Raw genomic sequence first — 20,505 nt, forward strand, 5'->3', positions numbered from 1 at the left:
TTCCCCTCGCTTCATACCTCCATACTCCATATCTCCATGTCTCCATAAGTCAGATTCTCAATCACGTTATCATGATACAGTATAATAATTAATTGCGGAGAAAGGATCTACAGAGAGATGCATACTGGTAGGTATCTATAAATCTACCTATGTAAGATCACCTAGGTATCCTCGGTATATCGTGGGGATGAATGTTTTTGGTTGCATTTGGTCTGAGCTTAGGAGAATGATGGGGATTTTGTTACTTTTGTATTATATTATACAATTTTATGAGAATTTGAGTGAGTTGGTTGATTTATTATTACCTAGGTAGGTAGGTAGATAGGTACTAGTACTTGATTTATTATTTAGGAGATAAGTTAGAAGAAAAGATAGAATTAATTGAGTACCTAGTAATTACTAAGTAATTTTATATATCGTATATAAGTAGAAAGAAGGAAATCACTAGAAATCAATTTGTTACTCCAAAACACAATATAATAAAATAACTTGACTGTCTCTACGATAATTATACTGAAAGCTACTCACGCCTCCGTACTTCTCAGTATCCCTCTACGTCATCATACATTACGTAGGTACGTACCTGGGTATTTGATATGCCGGAGCGGGCCCATCCCATGGATACTGGGTAGCAGTAGCAGTAGCTCAAGTCTAGTCCTTTCGAAGTGTGGCTTAGCTGGAGGTTTGGGATTGATCTACGATACACACGGAAGGGATGCATACTGTAGGGAGGTGTTTTGTTATATTCTGTAGCCTGTAGCTGATGGATTGTTTCATGGAAAGATGGGTTTGGCAATGGGAACTTTATTTGGAACTTTTGTTGGAACTGGGAGTTACAGTTGGGATTGTGTGGGAGAGTGTGCTTTGGTAGGGTGGGTGGGTTTTGAGGGGGTCGATTTATTGCAGTGGTTCCAGGTTGTTTCTGATGGGGGATTGAAAACGTAGGGAGGTGCTGGTGGTGGTTGGTGTGGAAAGGAGGGTATCGTGGGGTTTGAACGTTTGTGTGTATGCTTGCTGACTGGATGGTCGTTGGTGTCACATTCTCCCAAAGCTTTGGGATACATTACTACCTAGGTAGGTACCAGTAGATCCTCTATTACTAGATACTAGGTAGGTACCCAGAATACCAGATCAGACCCTTGGCCTTCCAAGTTCCAACCGTTCCAACCGTTCCAACTCTTTCCTGAGGCTGTTCTTGTATATGTGTGTGTGTGTGTGTGTGTGTGTGTGTGGTGTGTGTGGTGTGTGTGCTTTGTTAGCCCAACTCAATACTCAGGTACCTACCTGGTCATCATTCGCATTCCGGGCAAAGAACAAGGAACCAAGGTGTATATAAACTTTGGAACTTTGAACCTTTGAATCATGTAAAATATCTACAACCGACCTATCACGTGCCTATCTGATGTAAGTGCGCACTCAGGTACCTACTAGGTAATTAGTATTCGCGATGAAAACTCATTTGATAAGATCAATGAGGACCTCCATATTTAACTGATATCGTTGAATTCCAAGCAAAGGGTTACTAGGTCCTAGGTAGGTAGTAAGGAAAGGAAGTGGAGTATTTGTTTAGTACTTATTATTATTACGAGTACTACCTACCAAGTAAATATTGGATTGTGATTGCATGCGGTGCCGTCCAAACTCATAATTCAAAGGAGGTCGAGGGAAGCTTTTATTATCTACCTAGGTACCTAGGTAGGTATGATCTATTCGTCCTCTTCCATTATTCGGCTTGTCGCTCTCGAGCTGCCACGATCAAGAAGTTAAATGATTTGATATGATTTGATTTGATTTGATTAGTTGGAATGGATGATGAAGAGATACTCATACTACCCACACCGAGGTACTATTATGTGTTGGTGTTTGGATTGTATTAAACTTGGAATTGGTAGAGAAATCTTCAAAACCTCTCTTGTCTCTCCATCTCCATCTTCATTCCCCTCTCTGCATTCTGCATTCATGGATTGCCTTTTGTGAATTTAATGAACATGAACAAAAACCTCACTTGATTCATTTGATTAAAATAGCTACATTTGATTGGAACCATTCTCATTTCGCCTCTCCAAAATATACCGACTGAGAACTGACTGAGTACTGACTGACTACTTCATACCCAACTTTATCTAGACCTCACTTGTCTTTCTCCAAAGTTTCACACTTCACTTCATCTCACACAAAATCCCATCAAACGTCCTACCGCTATCTACTATCTAGTAGATAGGATCCTTCCCACCTTTCAATGATCGGATCCTCACTCACTTGCCTTGCATTGTCGATGCATCCATCGTCTTAATTGTATCCACCTACTTTAAATCTTGACTCCATTTTCGAGCATCAAAGTTACTCCATTCGAAAGCTCTTGGATCCTGATCTACCATCAGCAACCAAAAAGAGAAACTCCATAACCCACTATTTCTTCTGCACACAAGCATCATCAGCCACAACTTCAATTCAACCAAACACGGTTCAAGGGATTCCCAAACATCCCAGTTGTCATTCCAAATTTCATTCGCCTACATCGCCAGTCATCATCGAATCAGTGAATTGGCGTGACGGGATCGTCATATTCTTGTATTGTTATCTTACGGAAAGGGAAAATAGTCATCGGAATCTCATCATTTTCCATTTCCTACATTATTTTTTTCAATGCGATAATATCCTCATTAGCCCATAGTTGGCAGAGGGTAAAGAGGCGATTCAGCCTACGACAATCAAGATGTTTGGAAATAGACGGAGAAGAGCCGTTTCGAATCCGGTATGTTAGATTTCATTGTACTGCATTGCATTCCAACATTTCATCGATTTTTTTTCAGGTTGCGCGACAGCTCAATCGCAATTGGCTTCCGGGGAGATCTTTGCATGAGAATAGAGTACATGCAGCCACATTCGTAATAGATGCTAACAGGTTTAATGTTACAGCCAGTAAATTCAAATGTCAACGCATCTGCCGCGACCGCCGCGGCACAGGCATTTCTATCTTCTCAAGCATCAAATACTTCCTTGTCTTCCGCTGCAGCAGCTGCCGCGTTACGATCCAGACCAACAACGCCTACTTCGGTCGCAGATATTCAAACCAAAAGGACAATTCGGAGAAACGGTTCAACCTCTTCTGCTGGAAGTTCTGTAGGTGGTTCCGTACGTGGTCCACCAGGTTCGACCCTTGTGAGAAGAGGAAGTTCCGGTTCGATGACTGAACGAACTTTTCGGGAATCTTCGCCAGTTCCAAGTGCATATGATGCGCCGCCTGTGCCGGCCATTCCGCAAAATATCACAAAGGCTGGTGGGAAGACGTCACGAAGATCTGCAAGTATGGATGCACCTGGATTGAGAATCGCATCACCACCTCCAAACAAAACTGGTGGGAGAGGTTCGAGTCTTGGACCATCAGCGACAGCATCGCGTGGGTCGGGTCCAAGAAACCCAAGTTTATCCAGTGTATCTGAGATGAATGGGGAGAGTAGAGGGTCCGTCAATTTTTCCTACCCTACGAGTACAAGGCCAATGTCTCCTGAACAAAGACGGCTAACATGTTCTGCAAGCTTAAGTACAAGCCCAAGGATTGTTTCGCCACATAATCAAAATCTAGTATACGATCCAAATACCAGACGCTTCTTACCGCTAGCGGATATTCTAGCTATCGAGCAAAGATTGAATGGAATTGCTAATGCTCCAGTTAAAAAGAAGAAACGAAATCCGCCTGCACAAGGTACTCATCTCGCAGCTGCTTCGGTGGGTGGAAGGATAAAGGGCACCGCGGTGGATGCAATGGAAAGGGCATCAAACACATCAACCACACAACAATCGATATCACAACCTTCCCAGCAGCCCATGCCACAATCTACCCAGCAACCCGTATCACAGCCCACTCAGCAATCCATATTACAGCCTATACCAAAACCTAATAATCAACCGAAATTACCCCCCGCGCAAGTCGAAACTTCTTGGGAAAATCCCCTATCTATACCTGTCTCGGAATCAAATACTCAGCAAAAATCTCTTACAGTGACAGCTCCACCAAGGAAGAAAAAAAAGCGCGTTATCATTACCGATTCTGATAGTGACCAGGCATCAATCCTACCAAACTCGTCTGCTGATGAAAGTGACGTACCATCACATGGTTATAAAACTCGAGCAGGCGCCATCTTGGCGAAAAAGCCATCAGTTGTACGTGAGGATAGAGAAAGAGAGGAGAAAGAAGATGATTCACCGTTGCGCTCTGGAAATGTAGGGCTTTTGGAGGATCGCATTGAACCTACCAGAACTATATCACCATCTCCTTTGCCTCGGTCATCTGCCGGTAGGGGACATGGTCGAGCGCAATCGTCAGCAAATTATGCGCAAGAACGCCAGCATACCAGATCTGCAAGTCAACCTCCAATGACATCTGTTGCCGCCCCTTCGTTAAATGAAGAATCTCCTCGTGGTGGTCGTGTCCAATCCGTGAGTCCTGCGAGAACTCCACATTTTATGGCGACCCCCGAAACCTTGACGGTTAGGCACCAGCCACCTCCCAGATCTGTATCTCCACGAAAATCAGCCTTGAAACATTCTTCTATGTCTTCCATTGAAGCTCGAGGACCATCACCATCTGACGGAGGTTCTTTCCGGCTTAGTGAGGTTTCTAATGATGAGGAACAGCCAAGAAAGAAAGGAAACAGAGTTAGCTTTGATGAGGGAAACAATGTTGTATTGGGTCAATCGACAACCTTACCTTCTGGTTCACCAATGGTTCCGAGTCCGCAGGTAAAGCGTAGCTGGTTTAATATTGGTCGTGGGAAGAAGAAGGACATACATGCTACAGATGAAGATGACGACGAAGTAATGAAACCAAGGCCAGCTCTTCCATCCTTTGGGAGTGTGAGGGAAAGAAAGACTCATCGAGAGACAGAAGAACGAGTTCTAGTCAGACCACCAGAGCAAGTAACTACTATTGCTCCTGTCACTTCTCCTACTTCACCGTTGTTCACTTCTCATATGGGAGATGTATTGGAATTCCCCATGGGACAATCAAATGATCATGTCGCAGGTTCACTACTCGCTCATGATGCCACTTCGAAAAATGCAGCAAACATTTCGAAATCTCGCGAGCCTCTACCTCCTGATGTCACATCTTTGGAAGGGACCGGGGAAATTTCAGATGCTAGCAGTACGTATAGCTTAGATAATAATGCTATCGGTATTGCTAGAAGTAATAGTGTGAGAGTTGGGCCAGAAGATGGACATGCTGATACATATCGAGAATTGGCAAGCCCAACGAAAGATCAATTTGAGGATCACGAATTGAATGAAGATATTCCCGAAATTGCTGTTCAAATGCCTACTCCAACTCCAGAAGGCACACAATCAAGAGAATGGCTGGACATGCCTGGTGGGTATAGGGGTTCAGGAAGCTCTACTTCGAGTTATGTGGATCAACCCAAGGATGAGGTTCACACTGCTACTGAGAATGGTATTATTGGCACAGCTCTTTCGCCTACTTCCGAAACAGCAAATTCAACAAATGGTACCTCGAACTTATCGGAGTTTGACGATAGTACCAGAACAAGTTCGGAAGCTCATCCTGCACCAATTTTTGAAGAGTCGGATGAGTCTGAAAACGACAGTATATATAGTGATGCTGCTGAAGAGTTTGAGACGCCAGATGATGGTGGTTTTATGTCTTTGGATGCTGTGGTAGAAAGTCCTGTATCGGCAACTGCTATACTAGCATCTGAGCCAGACAGCCCAAGAACTAAATTGGCGAAAGAAAGAGCATATATGTCAAGTCAATTGCAAAGAAAGTCAAGTGAACCAGATCCAGAAGAAGGATGGGAGAAAGCTCAGCAATACTGGAAAAATTTGTCAGTGGACAGGAAGAAGCAATTGGAGCTAGATGCATTTAAGGTGACAGATGAAGAAGAGGGAGAAGAAGTGACGCCAGCCCCAAAGCCAAAGAAAATGAAAAAGAAATCGGTAACAATACAATCGCCTACCTCTCCTATCATGCAAACAATGCAACAATCGCCATTTCCACAAGTTCAAAAGCAGTCAAATAAGGAGAGAAGTTACATGATTCAACCAGGATCAAAAGCAGGCCCCAATGCTCACGGTCAGACAACTATGCGATCATCTATGAGAGCGGAACCTCCTCATGCGGAATCAGATGTTCACATCAGACAATCTATGAGAGGACCTGGTTCAACGAAGGGAGCAACTCAAAATGGAACAGCTCAGCATAATGGAATACTTCAGAAGAAACAAAGACCTGTTTCTCTTCCTCCTGCTAAGACTCAAGCAAGTACTCAAGCTGTAAATCAGCAACTTCGACTTATTCAGGGTGCTGCTGCCACTGCTACTTCGCCCAATTTTCAAAGAAACAGTGCAACAGTAGCACCAGCTCTCCTACGACGTAAATCATCTGGAGATAGTGATACTAGTTTCAAACGTGCTAGACCTGCAACAGATGGAATAAGTATGAGACGTTCTATGCGTCGTGAAAGTGATGTATCATCAAATGGTCGTCAACAATCTCCTCTAAACTCAAGTCGATTTAGTCTTCGATCATCATCACCTGGTGGACCTCCTGCTGTGACTATGCGAGGAACAATGCGAAGTTCTTTAAGAGGATCTAATGATTCTACTGCTCGAGCAAAATCTCCAATCAGAATACCTGGATTCGGTAGAAGTTCATCAGCTAGACCAGCTCCAAAACAAAAGTCAACTCAACGATCAAGTCGATTTGCTGATTCGAGTGATGAAGATGAACCTCGTGCTGGATTCAGAAGTCGCTTTGTGGATTCAAGCGATGAAGATGAACCTACACCTATAGCTCCTATAGTCGCACGACCAATATCATCACGTGGTACACCAGTTCGAAGTATACCAAAACCTATAGGGTATCAAGATGGAGATTCTTCTGATCTTCCAGATAGTGATGATGAGAGTCGACCTGCCACAGCTAAGAGTTTAAATAAATCCAAACCAAATGGCAATAGACCACCATCTCGAAATACGACAGCAGCATCTGGAGATTTACAGAGATCAGGTTCAGGTCGTGGACTAATCAAGGTCGGCAATGGACAAATCACACCGATTACTCCTCCTAGACCACAGGATGCTCGACGTGGAAGTATTTTATCTATTTTTAGGAAAAAACAAGATCCGAATAGTAAAGTCAGGAAGTACAATGGAGAAAGTCCGGCTAGGAGAGATACACATTTGGAGAGAAGTAAGGAGGATCTTGAAGCTATTAAGAGACCGGAAACTCTTGGTAAATCTGATTCTCCGAGAGTTTTGAAAAAGAATCCCAGACAAAATAGTGGATCTTGGCCTTTGGCTGATGATACGGGAATCAAAGTACCTTTTGAAGAGGGTAGACCGTTTTCTGCGGATACAGGAGCAGGAATTGTAGGAGGTGAAAATAAAGAAGTTGTTGCGGAATTGAATGGAAGACCAGAGGTTGGGAATCGAAGATTTACGGCTACGGGGTTGAGTGATGTGGATGTTATGGGGCAAGGAGGAAGTCCGAGAAGAAAGAAGAAGTTTCAGGTTTTGAGAAAGATGTTTAGGTTGGAAGATTAGGAGGAGGTGGTGAATTAATGGAAATGAGAGAGTTGTATATGTATTACTTTTTTTTTTTGCCCTTTGTTACTTCACTTCATTAGTGGATTGACGGGTTGGGGATTGATGGATTGGAGGGGAAATAGATACCAATGGAATTGAATGGGGTGGATGGATGGATGGGAAGGATATGGATTGGGAAACATGTAAATACAAAAGCATGTTTGTTTGGTTTCTGGGGAGGGAAAGGGTTGTAGAATATATGTAAAATTTTAATCATCAATGTTTTTTTTTTCAATTCGTTGTCTGACGATTTGGGTTTTGGTGTGGTTTGTTGATTTGTTAGTTTGCTGAGATTTCTTGGTAGGGAGAGGGAGGGGGAGGGAAGGGAGTGTAATGGAAAAAAAGGGAGGTGATTTGAAGCAAGTGGAAAGTGGAAAGTGGTTTAAGTGTAATGTAGTGAGAAGGAAGTCGAACGAGGAAGGTAATTTAAAGGAATGCCGTGTCTTCAGCAGGCGGGGAAGACTGAGCGTGCTTTCTCGCAATGATTCTGGATTTCTTCGAAGCGTTGGGGAAAAGGTTGGGAGGGAGGAATTTGTTCATTGGCCATGGATCGATTCTTTAGAGGTGTACAGTGGAGTGGAGTGGAGTGGAGTGGAGTGGAGTGGAGTGGTTCTTTTGGTATGGATAGGTATGGATAGGTATGGATAGGTATGGATAGGTTCTTCTTGATAGTGCAATGGGTGGATGAGGTTGCTGGGGCTGTAATGTAATCTAGAGGGGAATGGGGGGAATGAGGGAAATGAGGGAAATGAGGGAAATGAGGGAAATGAGGGAAATGAGGGAGATGAGATGGTGGTTATGATACCCGTGGACTGTTGTTGGTGGGGGTTGGTGAGGGCTGGTGGGGGTTGGTGGTGGTGGTGGTAATGAGCTTTAGGTTAGATGATTTGGAGGATGAGTTGGAGGATACCTAGTTTGGAGGATAATTTGAAGGACTGTCATGTTATGGAAGGATTCAATTCTTGCTTGGAATCTAAATCTAAAGCTAAGGGGGGAAGAAGAGGAGGAGAAGGGGAGAAGGGGAGAAGGGGAGAAGGGGAGAAAGAGACCTCTAGATTACTAGGTATATACATCAAGAGGATCATGTGCTAGGACTAGTGCCTAGAGCAGGTGACGAGAAAGGAAACCCGAAAGAGAACCGAATCGTTACAGTGTAACACCACGAAACCTATCTTTGATCGATCATAACTCCCGCTACAAGAGCTTGATGAGTATATAATGACCTAAAATGTACTCTTCGAATTAGGGCGAATCGAATGATATCCGAAACTCTCGAAACCATTTTCTGACCTTAACCCCATATTCACTCTTCATATAACCTAAGTTTCGACCCTCTCGTCGATACCCGCAAAGCCGAATTCTCCTCACTATCATAGAAATCCGAGATCCCTCTCTGAACCGCCGGTCTATCAGCAATACGAGCAATCCACTGTAGCAAATGTGGGAGCCCCGCCATCTCCTCATCGGTGAATCCTGCATGCTTCCATGATCGGACCCACCGCCACGTTCCAATATCAGCAATGCTGTATTGGCCTTTTCCTGCTCCTGCGAGTTATTGACGTGGAATGACTGTGTAATGTCCTGAGAGACGAAGCTCGAGTATGTTGTAGATGCGGAGTGTCTCCGTTTTGAAACGTGAAATGGCGTCTTTTTGTGGTGTTAGTTCCGGGGAGTATGTGTGAGTGAGGGAGTGTATGTCTGGGGAAAATACGCACAGGGAATCTTTCCAGGTGCGGATTTACGGAAATGATTGTTCTGTCCTTGATTTGGTTGGCCTGATGCTTGCCAGAAAAAGAGCCATTGCACCGCTTCGCTATGCTGTATTCGGGTCAGAAGATCGATGAAGATTCACCAGGAATAGGGTTTACGAAGATTATCCAGTCAGATTTGATTAACCGGGTCAAAAACACATGCTTGAGGAACAGCCAAAGCCGAAAGGGTGTGAATATGAAATCCATTACGAACTTCACGCTTATTGTCAAATCCAAAAACATTATCCTGATCGAAATTATCGGAGAGATATAAAAGTTCTGCAGATGATTCCATGACCGGAAAGGGTCGCGTCAGCGTATTATCTAACAGCAGTGGAATCTGTCCTTCAAGCGATTGGTCAAATTCAACGGTCGTGAGTTTCAAAGCTGGAGTTAGTCATACCATTAGGATTCAAACGCAGAAACCAATCTTCCTTTTGTTCATCTGTTTCGAGATCAATTAAGCTAGTCGTCCATTCAAGGCCATAAACATCTTTCAGTTCTTCAAGCATTATTTGCACCTTTTTGCCGTTTGGTGTAGCTTCGGTGATTAGATGAAGGCCCTGTTATGGTGTCAGATATGTATGAGTGTATTCTTGAATATTGACTTACTGTTGCATTTTTTACTGCTTCTGGAGTATTATCAGTATAGAACTCCATCTTGATTGTCGATTTTTCGATCCCCAAGTTGAAATGGAAATCGATTGGGGAACCCAGGCTTTAAGTAGTATACCTCTACATATACTGCTGATTCAAATGAGGGGCTATACACTGATTATGCACATCGTTATGGTAGGTTAGTCATGTAAGCTGCATGTGGCAATATTGCTGACAAATTTGTGATTGAAGCAATCTTGCGGTCATTTGGAATTGTATCAGTTCTGGGAAATGTGGCCGATTCAACTCTACTCTAAAGGCTATTCTAGAATGGAAAGTGGGCTGGCTTATACAGGCCAGTCACCACAAACAAACGGGGTCTGTATAAAGAACGCTAAGCTACATTGAGCTAATGCAGCTCTCCACCCAACCGACAAATTGTCTAACCATATACATTTTGTGATAAACGCGTTCGAGATCATCATGAAACACTTCCTCCCGAATTCGAGATCCGAGGGGTAGACAATTCCAATAGCTTTCCGAAACCCGGAGTACCTAAACCTGTTACTGAATCCCAACCGGGTGTAGCATTCCAAGAGGCATATGGTACGATTGGACTACCATTTAAACCCTCCTCGAAGCAAAAATGACCATTGCATCTTGTATTTCCTCCATGTACAATTTCTTTCAGACCCTTCTTTCCAACACTATGAAGCCAAGGGTTCAAAAATCCAAAAGGTGGAAGATGTGAGGAAATGCGAGCGGCATTCAAAAGACCGATGATTCCAGCAAAGGCTGGGGCCGCACAGCTGGTGCCATCTTTATAAATCATGTGGCCGGCATCAGCGATGATATATCTGACTGATTGGGCGGAAAAATCTGGAAATGCACGCCCATGAGGGTCAAAAAGTCCCTTTTGTCGGTCGCCGAGTTGCGTCTGGAGAAAATCTTCTACTACCTCCTGTTGATACGATGGCCTAGGCCAAAGATCGGAAAAGTCGCCAGAGGAAAAACATACTGCTTGCTCAGGGTCGATGTAACGCACTCCACCGACTGACGTAACCCATGGACAAGCAGCTGGGAATTGCGGTGGAAAATGCGTCATGTTAGAACCGTCGTTTTTCATACACGCTGCTCCTACGCCTTTGTCCCCCTGATGTGGCGATGACTGAGGTACCACGAGCACCAAGCTGGGCTATCATGAAGCATGTCTGTCGGGCGTACGATCTCGGCACCATCTGTTCGTCTTCTCCATGTGATACTGAGATCGTCGAAGGGAGCTCTTCCTTTGGCAATCTTAGTAGGTATCTCAAGAGATCTAGATATGGCTCGTTACTTCCGTGTAGACCTGGGTGGTCGTACTCTGGAACGAGGATTCTATGACTTGCTAAGCACGTCTCCAATATTAAGAGGGAAGCGTTTGCGATAATCACCTAGGCAAGTCCGGTGATGAACTCGGTGACATGAACACCATTCGCCATATCTATGACGTGCTGAATATCCAGATTTGCCTCGGTGCTGCTCCCAGGACTTTGATCATTCGGAGCCCCGTTGATGGAAAATACCGTCATGTTTTGACCAAGAGCACCCGGTGCCAACTTTTCTTCGAAGAGAGCTAGATCTGAGTAGCGGGCAGACTCATTTAGAAAGCTCGCAACTCCAATCACATTTCGGTCATTTATCTCGGCTTGATAATGCACATTCTATGGAATTCGAGAAAGTTGCATATTGCTTTCAGACATTTTGGTGTTATTGTGTTATTGCAAAATGTCCTATTGAAATCAGGCGTCTGAATATGCTAATAGGTGTCCTGGAGTGCACTCTTGGGAATACAAAATGACATATCGATACTCTGTGGACTTATGTGACCAAAACGAGTGGTCGGCTGGATGACGATGATGTGTGCAGCAACGTTCTTAGGGACTGAATGCTGTAAAGTCCGTATCCTTTGTTGCCCACTTGACACTTCTCGGCACCGGAAGAATGTATTATTGAGCATAGCCTGCACGACTTGGACGCGGTTGTGACCTGCAGCCAGTCACCCTTACTATTATCCGTGATGTTACCGCCAGGAATCCCTGCGTCGAGGAGCCAACTCCAAACTGTCGTCCTACTCTCCTCGTCGGCCTTAGCATAGTCTCCACTTCATTGCGGCTCATATGTTGTCCATAGAGTACATGATCGGGACTGGAGATCTTCAGTAGCGTTTGTTCAAAGATAGATGTCCGTATTCTGCGAACGAAGAGCAACATGAAGGCGCAGAAGTTGCTGTGTATCAGCTGTGCTGAGTTGTTCCCATCCTTTCGAGATGTGTCTGAGTTTTTCGACTATGTGGAATAGTCACATAAAATAGCAAAATGGAATTACTAAAAAAAAATGTAAATCATCAATCAATGTCTAATAATATTAATAATAATATTCTTCCTTTTTCTATCTCTCTAGGTATCATTAAATATATAGAATGCCCTTTCTTCTCTTCTTCGAAAATATTATTCAACTTACTTAATACCCCTCTCAAAAATCCTTTCTTAAATTCTTTTTTCTTAGAAATGATTCAAATGTTTATATAGGTATATAAATAGATAAATATAAAAAAACCCCCTTACGAAAAATGAAAAACACCTAAAAACAAAAACAAAAAATCATTACAACAAAATCTTCCCAAAAATTAAACCCCTCAGAATTTCCCCCCAAAAAACACACAAAAAATAAATTCCGGTACGGGGAATTGAACCCCGGTCTCCCGCGACCTTTCGAAGTAATCAGATACTGATACTTAATGAGAGGCGGAAATGCTAGCCACTACACCATGCCGGATGTTAATTACTGTTTTTTTATATGTGAGAGGGTCGTTGTTTGGAAATATATTTGAGCGGGGAAATGTGGAAAAAAATTCTTGGCATGCATGTGGATAGGTATGCAGAGATTTCCAGGTTTCTTGGGAGGGGTGGGTTAGCGAGGATGCGAGTCAGGGTGACTCGATGGGAGGCGAGATGTGGGTGTGGGTGTTTGGAGTGGGGTACCGGTGCTGTAGTATTATATAGGTAGAGTAGCTCGCGACCTCGAGAAAAAGCCGAACACCAATCCCGCAAAAATAAAAGAGAATCTAGAAATTTTTTTTTTCAAATTTAATATAAATTTCTCTATATTTTATAATATTTTGAAAACTAAAGCTTCAAAATCTTTTTTTGATAAATTATTAATATATATAATTTCAATCAAAAAGTTGAATCTATCATTTTGATATTGAATTTTGATTAAAGTGTAGAATTTTAATAAACGGCTTTTTCTCGAGGTCGCGAGAGTAGGTAGGGAAAGATAAGTGGGTGGGTATAGGTACTTATATCTATTATATTATATTATATCATTTTGAGCTTGAAATATAAAATCTTATACGTCGTATACATATATAAGATAGAAGATTATCTAGGTATAGAAGATAAATAAATAAAGGATATAAGGTTATTCGAAAGATTTATATTATATTGTATTTCCTAATAACATCTCGATCTCTTTTATAAGAAAGATATAGGAAGTCTGGATATTTACCTAGTATCTATATTTATATCTATCTATCTATATAAAATATTCATCTAAAGTAAGTATAATTCTAATTGATTGATTAATCAAATCTAGGTATCTATTAGAATTTCGAGTATAATAGGATATTTAAACTAACATCTCTAAAGTTTTTATTCTGATCTAATAATATAATAGCTCGTTTTAACAAGTATACTTATGAGAAGTACGAATATCTATCGAATCTCTATTATGAGTATATTATAGATTGATAATATAACACCTACTATACGTTCTTAATTATTATATTCTAGAACCCTCTACTCTTCTCCCTCTCGAATATCTATATACTCGAAATCTTACATCTACTAGCTAGCGGACACTCCATACATAAACCAACAGAATAATTCTCAACTTTCAATATTATTAATAACTTATAAAATCATCCCTTATTATTTAATATCAAAATCTATCATTTCATTATCTAATATATAATAAACCATCACGACAATTCTCAAGATACTCAACTCAATAGTCCAAAAGGTATTACTGAATCGATCTTTCCAGTACCCTTCAGCCCATAAACTTACTAGTAAACATTCGACTAATAAAGTATAATCAAATCATGCCCTATTGAGGATCAAAAATTGTTTAATTCATCTAAAGACTACCTACCTATATTGCCCACCACCCCCGCCCGCAAAAGTTCAAATAAATTACAAGCATGAAAACCCAATTGAAGAAGAAGAGAAAAAACTACAAACGCCTACAGTAGCCACCATTCCAATAATTCCATTCGCTCATTGTTAACCCTAACCACCATAAACAAAACACTCGCTCGCTCCTGACTCGCCTCAAAAATGCATATCATTTGGATTTCTTCTGAATATTCTCATCTAGTCATCGATCAGAAACACACTCTCCATGGCACAGGTAGCATGTAACCTCCACCTATCTTTCAAACTCCACCACTTTCTGTGTTGCCGAACTAGAACTTCTTTCTCTCTGTGAATCTCCAGAAATACCTGGCATCAAGCTTCCAATCTTACCCGATATCCCTACTCCCTCAACCTTCTCAATACCACTTCTAATACTACCTGCTTCAGCATCTGCTCCCTCTAATAAATCTCTATCTTCACTCCTTACACTCCTCCTTTCAGCATCACCACCATAACCCCCTGAAGCTCTTAATCCATCATCTTCTTCTTCCTCATCTTCATCTTGTACACCCGGTCTATGCACAGCATTTCTCTCCATTTCCTTCTGAGCCTCATCCATTCTTCTTCTAACTTCCGCAGCAACTCTCATTCCATCAGTAACAATATTATCCAAGACACCTCTAAGTCCCTTTCCAGGTGGTACTACACCAGCAGAACTAGGACCACTAACAACATTTGCTGCTGCACTTGCTGCCGATTTGCCGATATTTGTGAATGTAGTGAGGGAAGAATTTGTTGTATTTGAGGTAGAGGCCATTTTATCTGAAATGCGAAAGGAAGCTGGAAATGAAGATTCAAAGAATTGTTCAAGAAGTTCATCAGCTAGAACGACCATGCGGAAAGTAGGTAAAGTTATGTGAAGGGGTTTAGAAGGGTCAAGAGCTGCGTTAGCACTTTCTGACTGTGCTTTTGAGACACTTCGAGAAGGTGTAGAGAGATTTTTGGGTTTGTTGGATGGTGGTGGAATAATTGGAAGATTGATTTCTTTTTTGTTTTTCTTTAAGTCGGTACCAAGATCTAAGAGATCTTCTTCTTCATCTGAGTCATCCGAATCGCCAATAGCAAATGAGTCGGGATCGACAAGGCCATTTGTATCATTTGAGGCATCTTCAACTTTCTCTTCACTTTCTCCTTCACTCTGATTATCTTCCTCTTCATCCTCGATATTTTGTGGATGATCTGGATCAGCATACTCAAAACAACGTCTGATGAATGCACTAACGCTACTCAAAAACCGTTCTTGTGTCGTTGTATGTGGACTATTGAATTGTGCTGGATTACCAGCTTCATATTCGCTTAGTCCAACCATGGAAGGTGAAGGCGTCAGAGATCCTTCTAGACCTCTTCGAGAAAGGAACAGTAGAGCTTCAGATATCCTTAGAATCCCTTCTCTGTCCACTTTTCCATCTCCGTCATCATCATAAAGTTCAAAGAAGTATGTAATGCTTCCCATAATATCACCTTTGCCCTTGATATGAGCCAATCCTGTGACGACATTTTGTAAAGTCAGTGCGGAATTCATATCCACATCCCATCTTCGGAAAAGTCGTTGCATGAATTCGTGATCGGCTGGCTCAGGGTTACCAAAACCCCAAGGAGAGAGGGAAATATCTCGACGTCGCAAAGAATTGCCAAAATAAGAATGTTTCTCCTTCTCGAGTTCCTTTTCTTGTGTTGATGGTGAGTCTGTTACAGCCCATTTGGTCATTCCAGCAAGGAATTCTCGGAAGCAATCGTAATCCATCAGAGTAGGACTTGGGCCAAGACCCACTCTACCTTTCTCGATATTTTGGTTCTCTCCTAATCCAGCAATGACACTGGCTCTATTGGCTTTTGCTCTTCTTTCTTTTTCTTCTTGTATCATCTGACTTCTTTGTTGTCTTTCGTATAAGACGCCATAAAACCTATCATACAAAGCACCCAATTCGTCAACACTCAATTTCTTGCTTTCCGGACCTAAGTTTCGTATTGAGGTTCGTTTTGCAAAACTTTCAATACTGTTTAAAACAGCATCTTTATGATTCATACGTTGCTCTGCAATGGTATTTTGTGTGATCCCTGAGAACTCCTTGAAAGCAACAACCATCAACTCCTGAAATCGTGTGACTGCTCGTAATTTCGCATTCTCGGATTTTGGATGAGCAGATTCATCCAATTTCGAGAAATAGCCTTTCAGAACAGAAATAAAAGCTCCATCATCAGTGGCATCTAAAAGTTCTTCTCCATTTATGCGTAAAATAGCGAGACCAACTTGAAAGAGTACCTTTGGACCTTCTAAAAAGAAAACATCTAAAACACGGAATGCAAATACGAGAGGCATAGAGTTAATATACAGTGACAAAAACCAAGGCAGAGAAACGACTGAAAGTTGAACGTCCGATTTGACAAGATGATCCCATAATATTGGCATAGTCTTCTCTACTAAAGACTCAAACACGCGTTGGTCCAACAGAGTGCCGTACATGGTTTGTGAATAGTATCCGGGAAGTAATCTGTCGCATAACGCGGATAATAAGAAGTAAGCTTGAGCTTCAGACATATAAATTAATAGTGCTGCCACAACGATATTCATAGCCTGGCAATATCCGACTTCTTCGTTGGTCCAACTATATGCTGTAAGAACTCGTCTCAATCGATCGATACCTTCCGCATTTTGAAATCCAGGGTATTCCGGTAAACTTCGATTAAGATCCTTCTCAATTTCATCAATCGCAAGAGAATCTCTCCCTTCAAACTTCGCTAGAGTGTCTGTATATAACGTGGGGTTTTCCAAGCGTAAAAACAATGACCCTGATGTTTGCTCCCATATTTCTCCTCGCAGTCGATTCGGTAATCCAACTCGAATCAGCTTATGGAATGTAGGTTGGCGAATTAATGTAACATTCCGTCCATTTTCTCGAAGATACTCTCCCCATAGTCGCATCTTACTTTTGTCTCGTAACTTCCGAAGGTCGCCCGGATATCTGAATAACATTCCGAGTCCTGCATCTGGAGCTTCTCCTGTTTTGCTGTCGCCTTGTAGCAAATATTCCGAATAACACTCTGCCACAACACGTTTCATCTTTGCGACCTCACCTACTCCCGATTTTAGTCCTTTCTTTAAGCCATCGCAAAACCGTTCGCATGCTTGGCGCGTTCCAGCAAGATTTATTGTAATTTTTTGTTGATATGTAGGTTGTTTTGGGCCATCTTTCGCTGATGTATTTGTGATTCCATTCCAGGTAGTAATAGCCAAAGCAAACTTCACTCCATGTCAGCAATAAATAATGCGGTAAAGAAGGGATGCATACTTGATAGGTTTGACTATGAAGACGCTCTACTCGTCTTATAGCACACAAGGGCAATGTGAATCCATTCCCTCCAGGTCCGGCACCATGTGTTTGCCCATTGAATCCAGAAGATGTACCCGTACTCGCCGTTTGAAGGAAACTTGTAGGTTGTGTCGAGAAGCACAGATATGCTTCACTCAAGTGCAACTTTCCAGCATAATGAAACCCTCTCTCTCGACTACTATCCTTCTCTCCTTGTGTAGCATTCGGTGAGTATTGGTTTGGTGGGGCTATAGTAAGTTCTGCAGTGATTTCTTGTAGAGGGGTTTGGGAATCTGGTAATCGGAATTGATTGCGGAAGAGCGTAGATTTAGCAGGATTGCGATCAGAAGCAGAAATATTGAGAGCTTGAGTTGGGTCAATGAATGATTGAGCCTTTTGCACAAAGCTTGAGAAATTGAACATGGTTCATGGTATCTGCTGGTAATACAGCTTAAATCATTGAAGTTTTGTTCTTTGGAATTCATTCGAGTTGAGGGACATCAAGTCTCAAGTTCCGATGTCATCAGCCTCGGCTTATGTAACACGGTTAAACCAATAACAATACACCAACTGGACCCCTTAAATAATAAATACGATGCATGTTTTAGATTTGATCCTGATCACATTACATATAATTCACAAAAGTTTTGATACTTTACGGATATATTGATTGATAATTTGTTTTCATGTTACGAGATTCGCAGGTAGTAAATCTTCAGTTTCCTGCTGCGTGCAGGATTCTTTCTCAAGTCCCAGATTAGTACTCCTCACCATGAAGTAGCCTCTCGGGTTCAGATATAATTTAAAAATATTCGAGCATTCAATTGAATGTCAGATGATGGTGAGTTATTCAAAGATATGAATGAATATTCTAGAAACTTTAGTATGCCTTGGAGCAATGGTGATTTAGTACTAGGTATTCACATGTGCAAGAAAATGGTTTCGTGATTTTTACAGAGTATTATTTTTGCATTCAACCAATGTCAAATTCCGAACAACCTGTTTCCATCTCAAACTTCATTCAAAGTTATCGGTTGTCCCAAATTCCAACTCAATCTAATCAGTTCTCCCTAGCCACTAACCTCCACATTCCTACACAATGCCATTGTCAAATATATGAACCTCCTTAAAACGCAGCCTGGGCAGTGGTAAAGTCGTTATCAATCGTATTCAAAGCCGCAGACAACTGTGGCTCTACATCAGATGAGGAAATGGCAAGAAGATTCTTTCCAAAATCATCAGTTTCCTTTTTCAAACTCGCCAAGTCACCCTTGACGGTTGAAGCAACCCCTGCGTTAGCGAATGTAGACTTCTTTGCTACAAGCGCATTGAGTGCCTCTTGAATATCGGGAATCAGGTTGTTGATTTCATTGAGAATACTGTTGGAGTCGGCTGAGGATAATTGAGATGTGTTGGCAGCATCATTGGCAGCGTTCTTGATGGCTAAAGTGAATAATTAGTATGGGTTGTATGACAACTTCAAATTAGAACTTACAAGTTTCCAAAGTTGATTCAGTGCTGCTCACTGTAAGCAGGTTAAAGAATCCACCGTTGTAGTTGTCGACTGCAGTCGTAAGTGCTTTGACATTTGTATCGATGGTGGTTATATCTGTGAGAAGAGTCGCCGGAGTACGCTGGTAAATAGTGGCAGCAGTGACTGCTGTGATGAAGCAGAAAATGTTTTTGATGGCAACCATTTTGTCGGTTTGAATTAGACAAGAAAGCAAGGAAGTTTGAAGAACAAGTTTATTAGATGTTGAGATGAAGAAGTGTGTAGATAATGATTGAATCTATCTTCCTGAGTGATATACTGGGGTATTTATACATAGATGCGGTGCTACAGGGGAGATATCGCTGACTGAAGAGTGATACAATTCTTCTTAGCTATTGAATCTTTCAAGTAGTTTCGATGACTCGAAGAGATCATTTCACACATACTCTTCCCGCAAGCGCGCCTTTAGAAAGCCTAAACAAATGCTGTAGAGGCAACTACACCCTTGGTCGTACTACTCCAGCTTGTTGTCCCACACAAAACCCCACTTCCGAGAGTAACTATATGAACCTTATACCGCTCAATGCCATGTAACTTTTTAGCATCAGAAGACGATCAAATCGGTCCTTCGTAACGATTGTAGGTCGAGCCGTCACTAGATCGAGCTGAAATCGGGAGGCTAGTGCCATGTCCCTGAAAATTCCCGGGCAACCCGTTGGCAAAAAGTCCCTAGTGTTCGCATATCCTTCAACTATTCGCGAGATTGCAAGTGCAGATATCTTCATCATCCCTCTAGTGCTTTGAGGGAATAAGGCTAAAATGAAAACTCTGTTTATCACGATCCATATAGCAGTTGGAACTTTCCAATAGCCTCGATTCAACCATCAGTTGTGCTTTACAAGTCCTGACGCAGTTTATATCCATTATCAAACCGTTGTGATAATGCGTTGTACACAGTAGATCGAGGAAGTTGGTCAAGGAAAGAAGAGGGTCATTGCCAAGTACAATGAGTGCAGATCTCAAACTAGCAGCTGCTCGTGCATCGGTTCTTGTAGCTTCTTTTATAAAAAGTAAACTAGATTGCCGTGGAAGCATCAGCAATAGATCAGATCATCCAACGGTTCCTCGATTAGAAAAAACTGGCCGAACAGGTGCACGAGAACGATTGAGAGATGTGAATGATGCCATACTCACAATGTACAAAATTGATTTCAAGATCCGAGAATCTGTGCACTCGGACGACTATCCCGTACACGTGAAGAAGTCTTTATGTACAAAAGAATGTCGAGCCATATCAATTTTTAACGCCGTATGCAGTGTTTCTTTGGCATCGTTGTTTCTTTTGCCATGATGAGCAATATCACATCCTCTCATGAAGTCAAGATGAGACAATACATTGTAAGGTCACGTGATATGACGCGGACACGGAAGCCGTTCCCGCTCATCTTATGTTTGAGGAGAGAGCTCAACGACTTGCCGTCTGAAGAATAGCAACCTTCAAAGTTTTAGGTCTC

General features: G+C 42.0%; 6 protein-coding genes across 6 annotated transcripts; 1 reads left to right on the forward strand and 5 right to left on the reverse strand.

The window, feature by feature from the left end:
* Positions 1 to 2,716: 2,716 nt before the first annotated feature.
* On the forward strand, positions 2,717 to 7,560 carry EAE98_004978 (uncharacterized protein; the record flags this gene model as incomplete). The annotated part of the gene is made up of 2 exons (XM_038952599.1): positions 2,717 to 2,755; positions 2,920 to 7,560. 2 exons carry the CDS (start codon positions 2,717 to 2,719, stop codon positions 7,558 to 7,560), a joined length of 4,680 nt encoding a protein of 1,559 aa, XP_038811249.1.
* A 1,594-nt stretch (positions 7,561 to 9,154) lies between these two features.
* On the reverse strand, positions 9,155 to 10,013 carry EAE98_004979 (uncharacterized protein; the record flags this gene model as incomplete). The annotated part of the gene is made up of 5 exons (XM_038952600.1): positions 9,155 to 9,249; positions 9,318 to 9,420; positions 9,568 to 9,698; positions 9,757 to 9,916; positions 9,966 to 10,013. 5 exons carry the CDS (start codon positions 10,011 to 10,013, stop codon positions 9,155 to 9,157), a joined length of 537 nt encoding a protein of 178 aa, XP_038811250.1.
* A 418-nt stretch (positions 10,014 to 10,431) lies between these two features.
* EAE98_004980 (uncharacterized protein) lies at positions 10,432 to 11,055 on the reverse strand (the record flags this gene model as incomplete). Its single annotated transcript, XM_038952601.1, has 1 exon — positions 10,432 to 11,055. One exon carries the CDS (start codon positions 11,053 to 11,055, stop codon positions 10,432 to 10,434), a length of 624 nt encoding a protein of 207 aa, XP_038811251.1.
* A 328-nt stretch (positions 11,056 to 11,383) lies between these two features.
* Positions 11,384 to 12,109, reverse strand: EAE98_004981 (uncharacterized protein; the record flags this gene model as incomplete). The annotated part of the gene is made up of 2 exons (XM_038952602.1): positions 11,384 to 11,653; positions 12,017 to 12,109. 2 exons carry the CDS (start codon positions 12,107 to 12,109, stop codon positions 11,384 to 11,386), a joined length of 363 nt encoding a protein of 120 aa, XP_038811252.1.
* A 2,311-nt stretch (positions 12,110 to 14,420) lies between these two features.
* EAE98_004982 (uncharacterized protein) lies at positions 14,421 to 17,922 on the reverse strand (the record flags this gene model as incomplete). Its single annotated transcript, XM_038952603.1, has 2 exons — positions 14,421 to 17,429; positions 17,479 to 17,922. The coding sequence occupies 2 exons, from the start codon at positions 17,920 to 17,922 to the stop codon at positions 14,421 to 14,423; spliced, it is 3,453 nt and encodes a 1,150-aa protein (XP_038811253.1).
* A 564-nt stretch (positions 17,923 to 18,486) lies between these two features.
* On the reverse strand, positions 18,487 to 19,334 carry EAE98_004983 (uncharacterized protein). The gene is made up of 2 exons (XM_038952604.1): positions 18,995 to 19,334; positions 18,487 to 18,942 (listed from the first exon to the last, which is right to left on the reverse strand). Exons 1-2 carry the CDS (start codon positions 19,194 to 19,196, stop codon positions 18,626 to 18,628), a joined length of 519 nt encoding a protein of 172 aa, XP_038811254.1. The 5' UTR covers positions 19,197 to 19,334; the 3' UTR covers positions 18,487 to 18,625.
* Between the last annotated feature and the right edge of the window lie 1,171 nt (positions 19,335 to 20,505).

The sequence above is a fragment of the Botrytis deweyae genome (assembly GCF_014898535.1).
Source record: "Botrytis deweyae strain B1 chromosome Unknown BDEW_009, whole genome shotgun sequence".
Classification (NCBI taxonomy): domain Eukaryota; kingdom Fungi; phylum Ascomycota; class Leotiomycetes; order Helotiales; family Sclerotiniaceae; genus Botrytis; species Botrytis deweyae.

What these genes read in the sequence shown, in the direction of transcription:
- EAE98_004983 (XM_038952604.1), bottom strand. Translation starts at nt 19,196, where the DNA reads ATGGTTGCCATCAAAAACATTTTCTGCTTCATCACAGCAGTCACTGCT. An exon ending in TGAATCAACTTTGGAAACTT is followed by an intron (nt 18,943 to 18,994) that starts GTAAGTTCTAAT and finishes TATTCACTTTAG; the next exon opens with CCATCAAGAACGCTGCCAAT.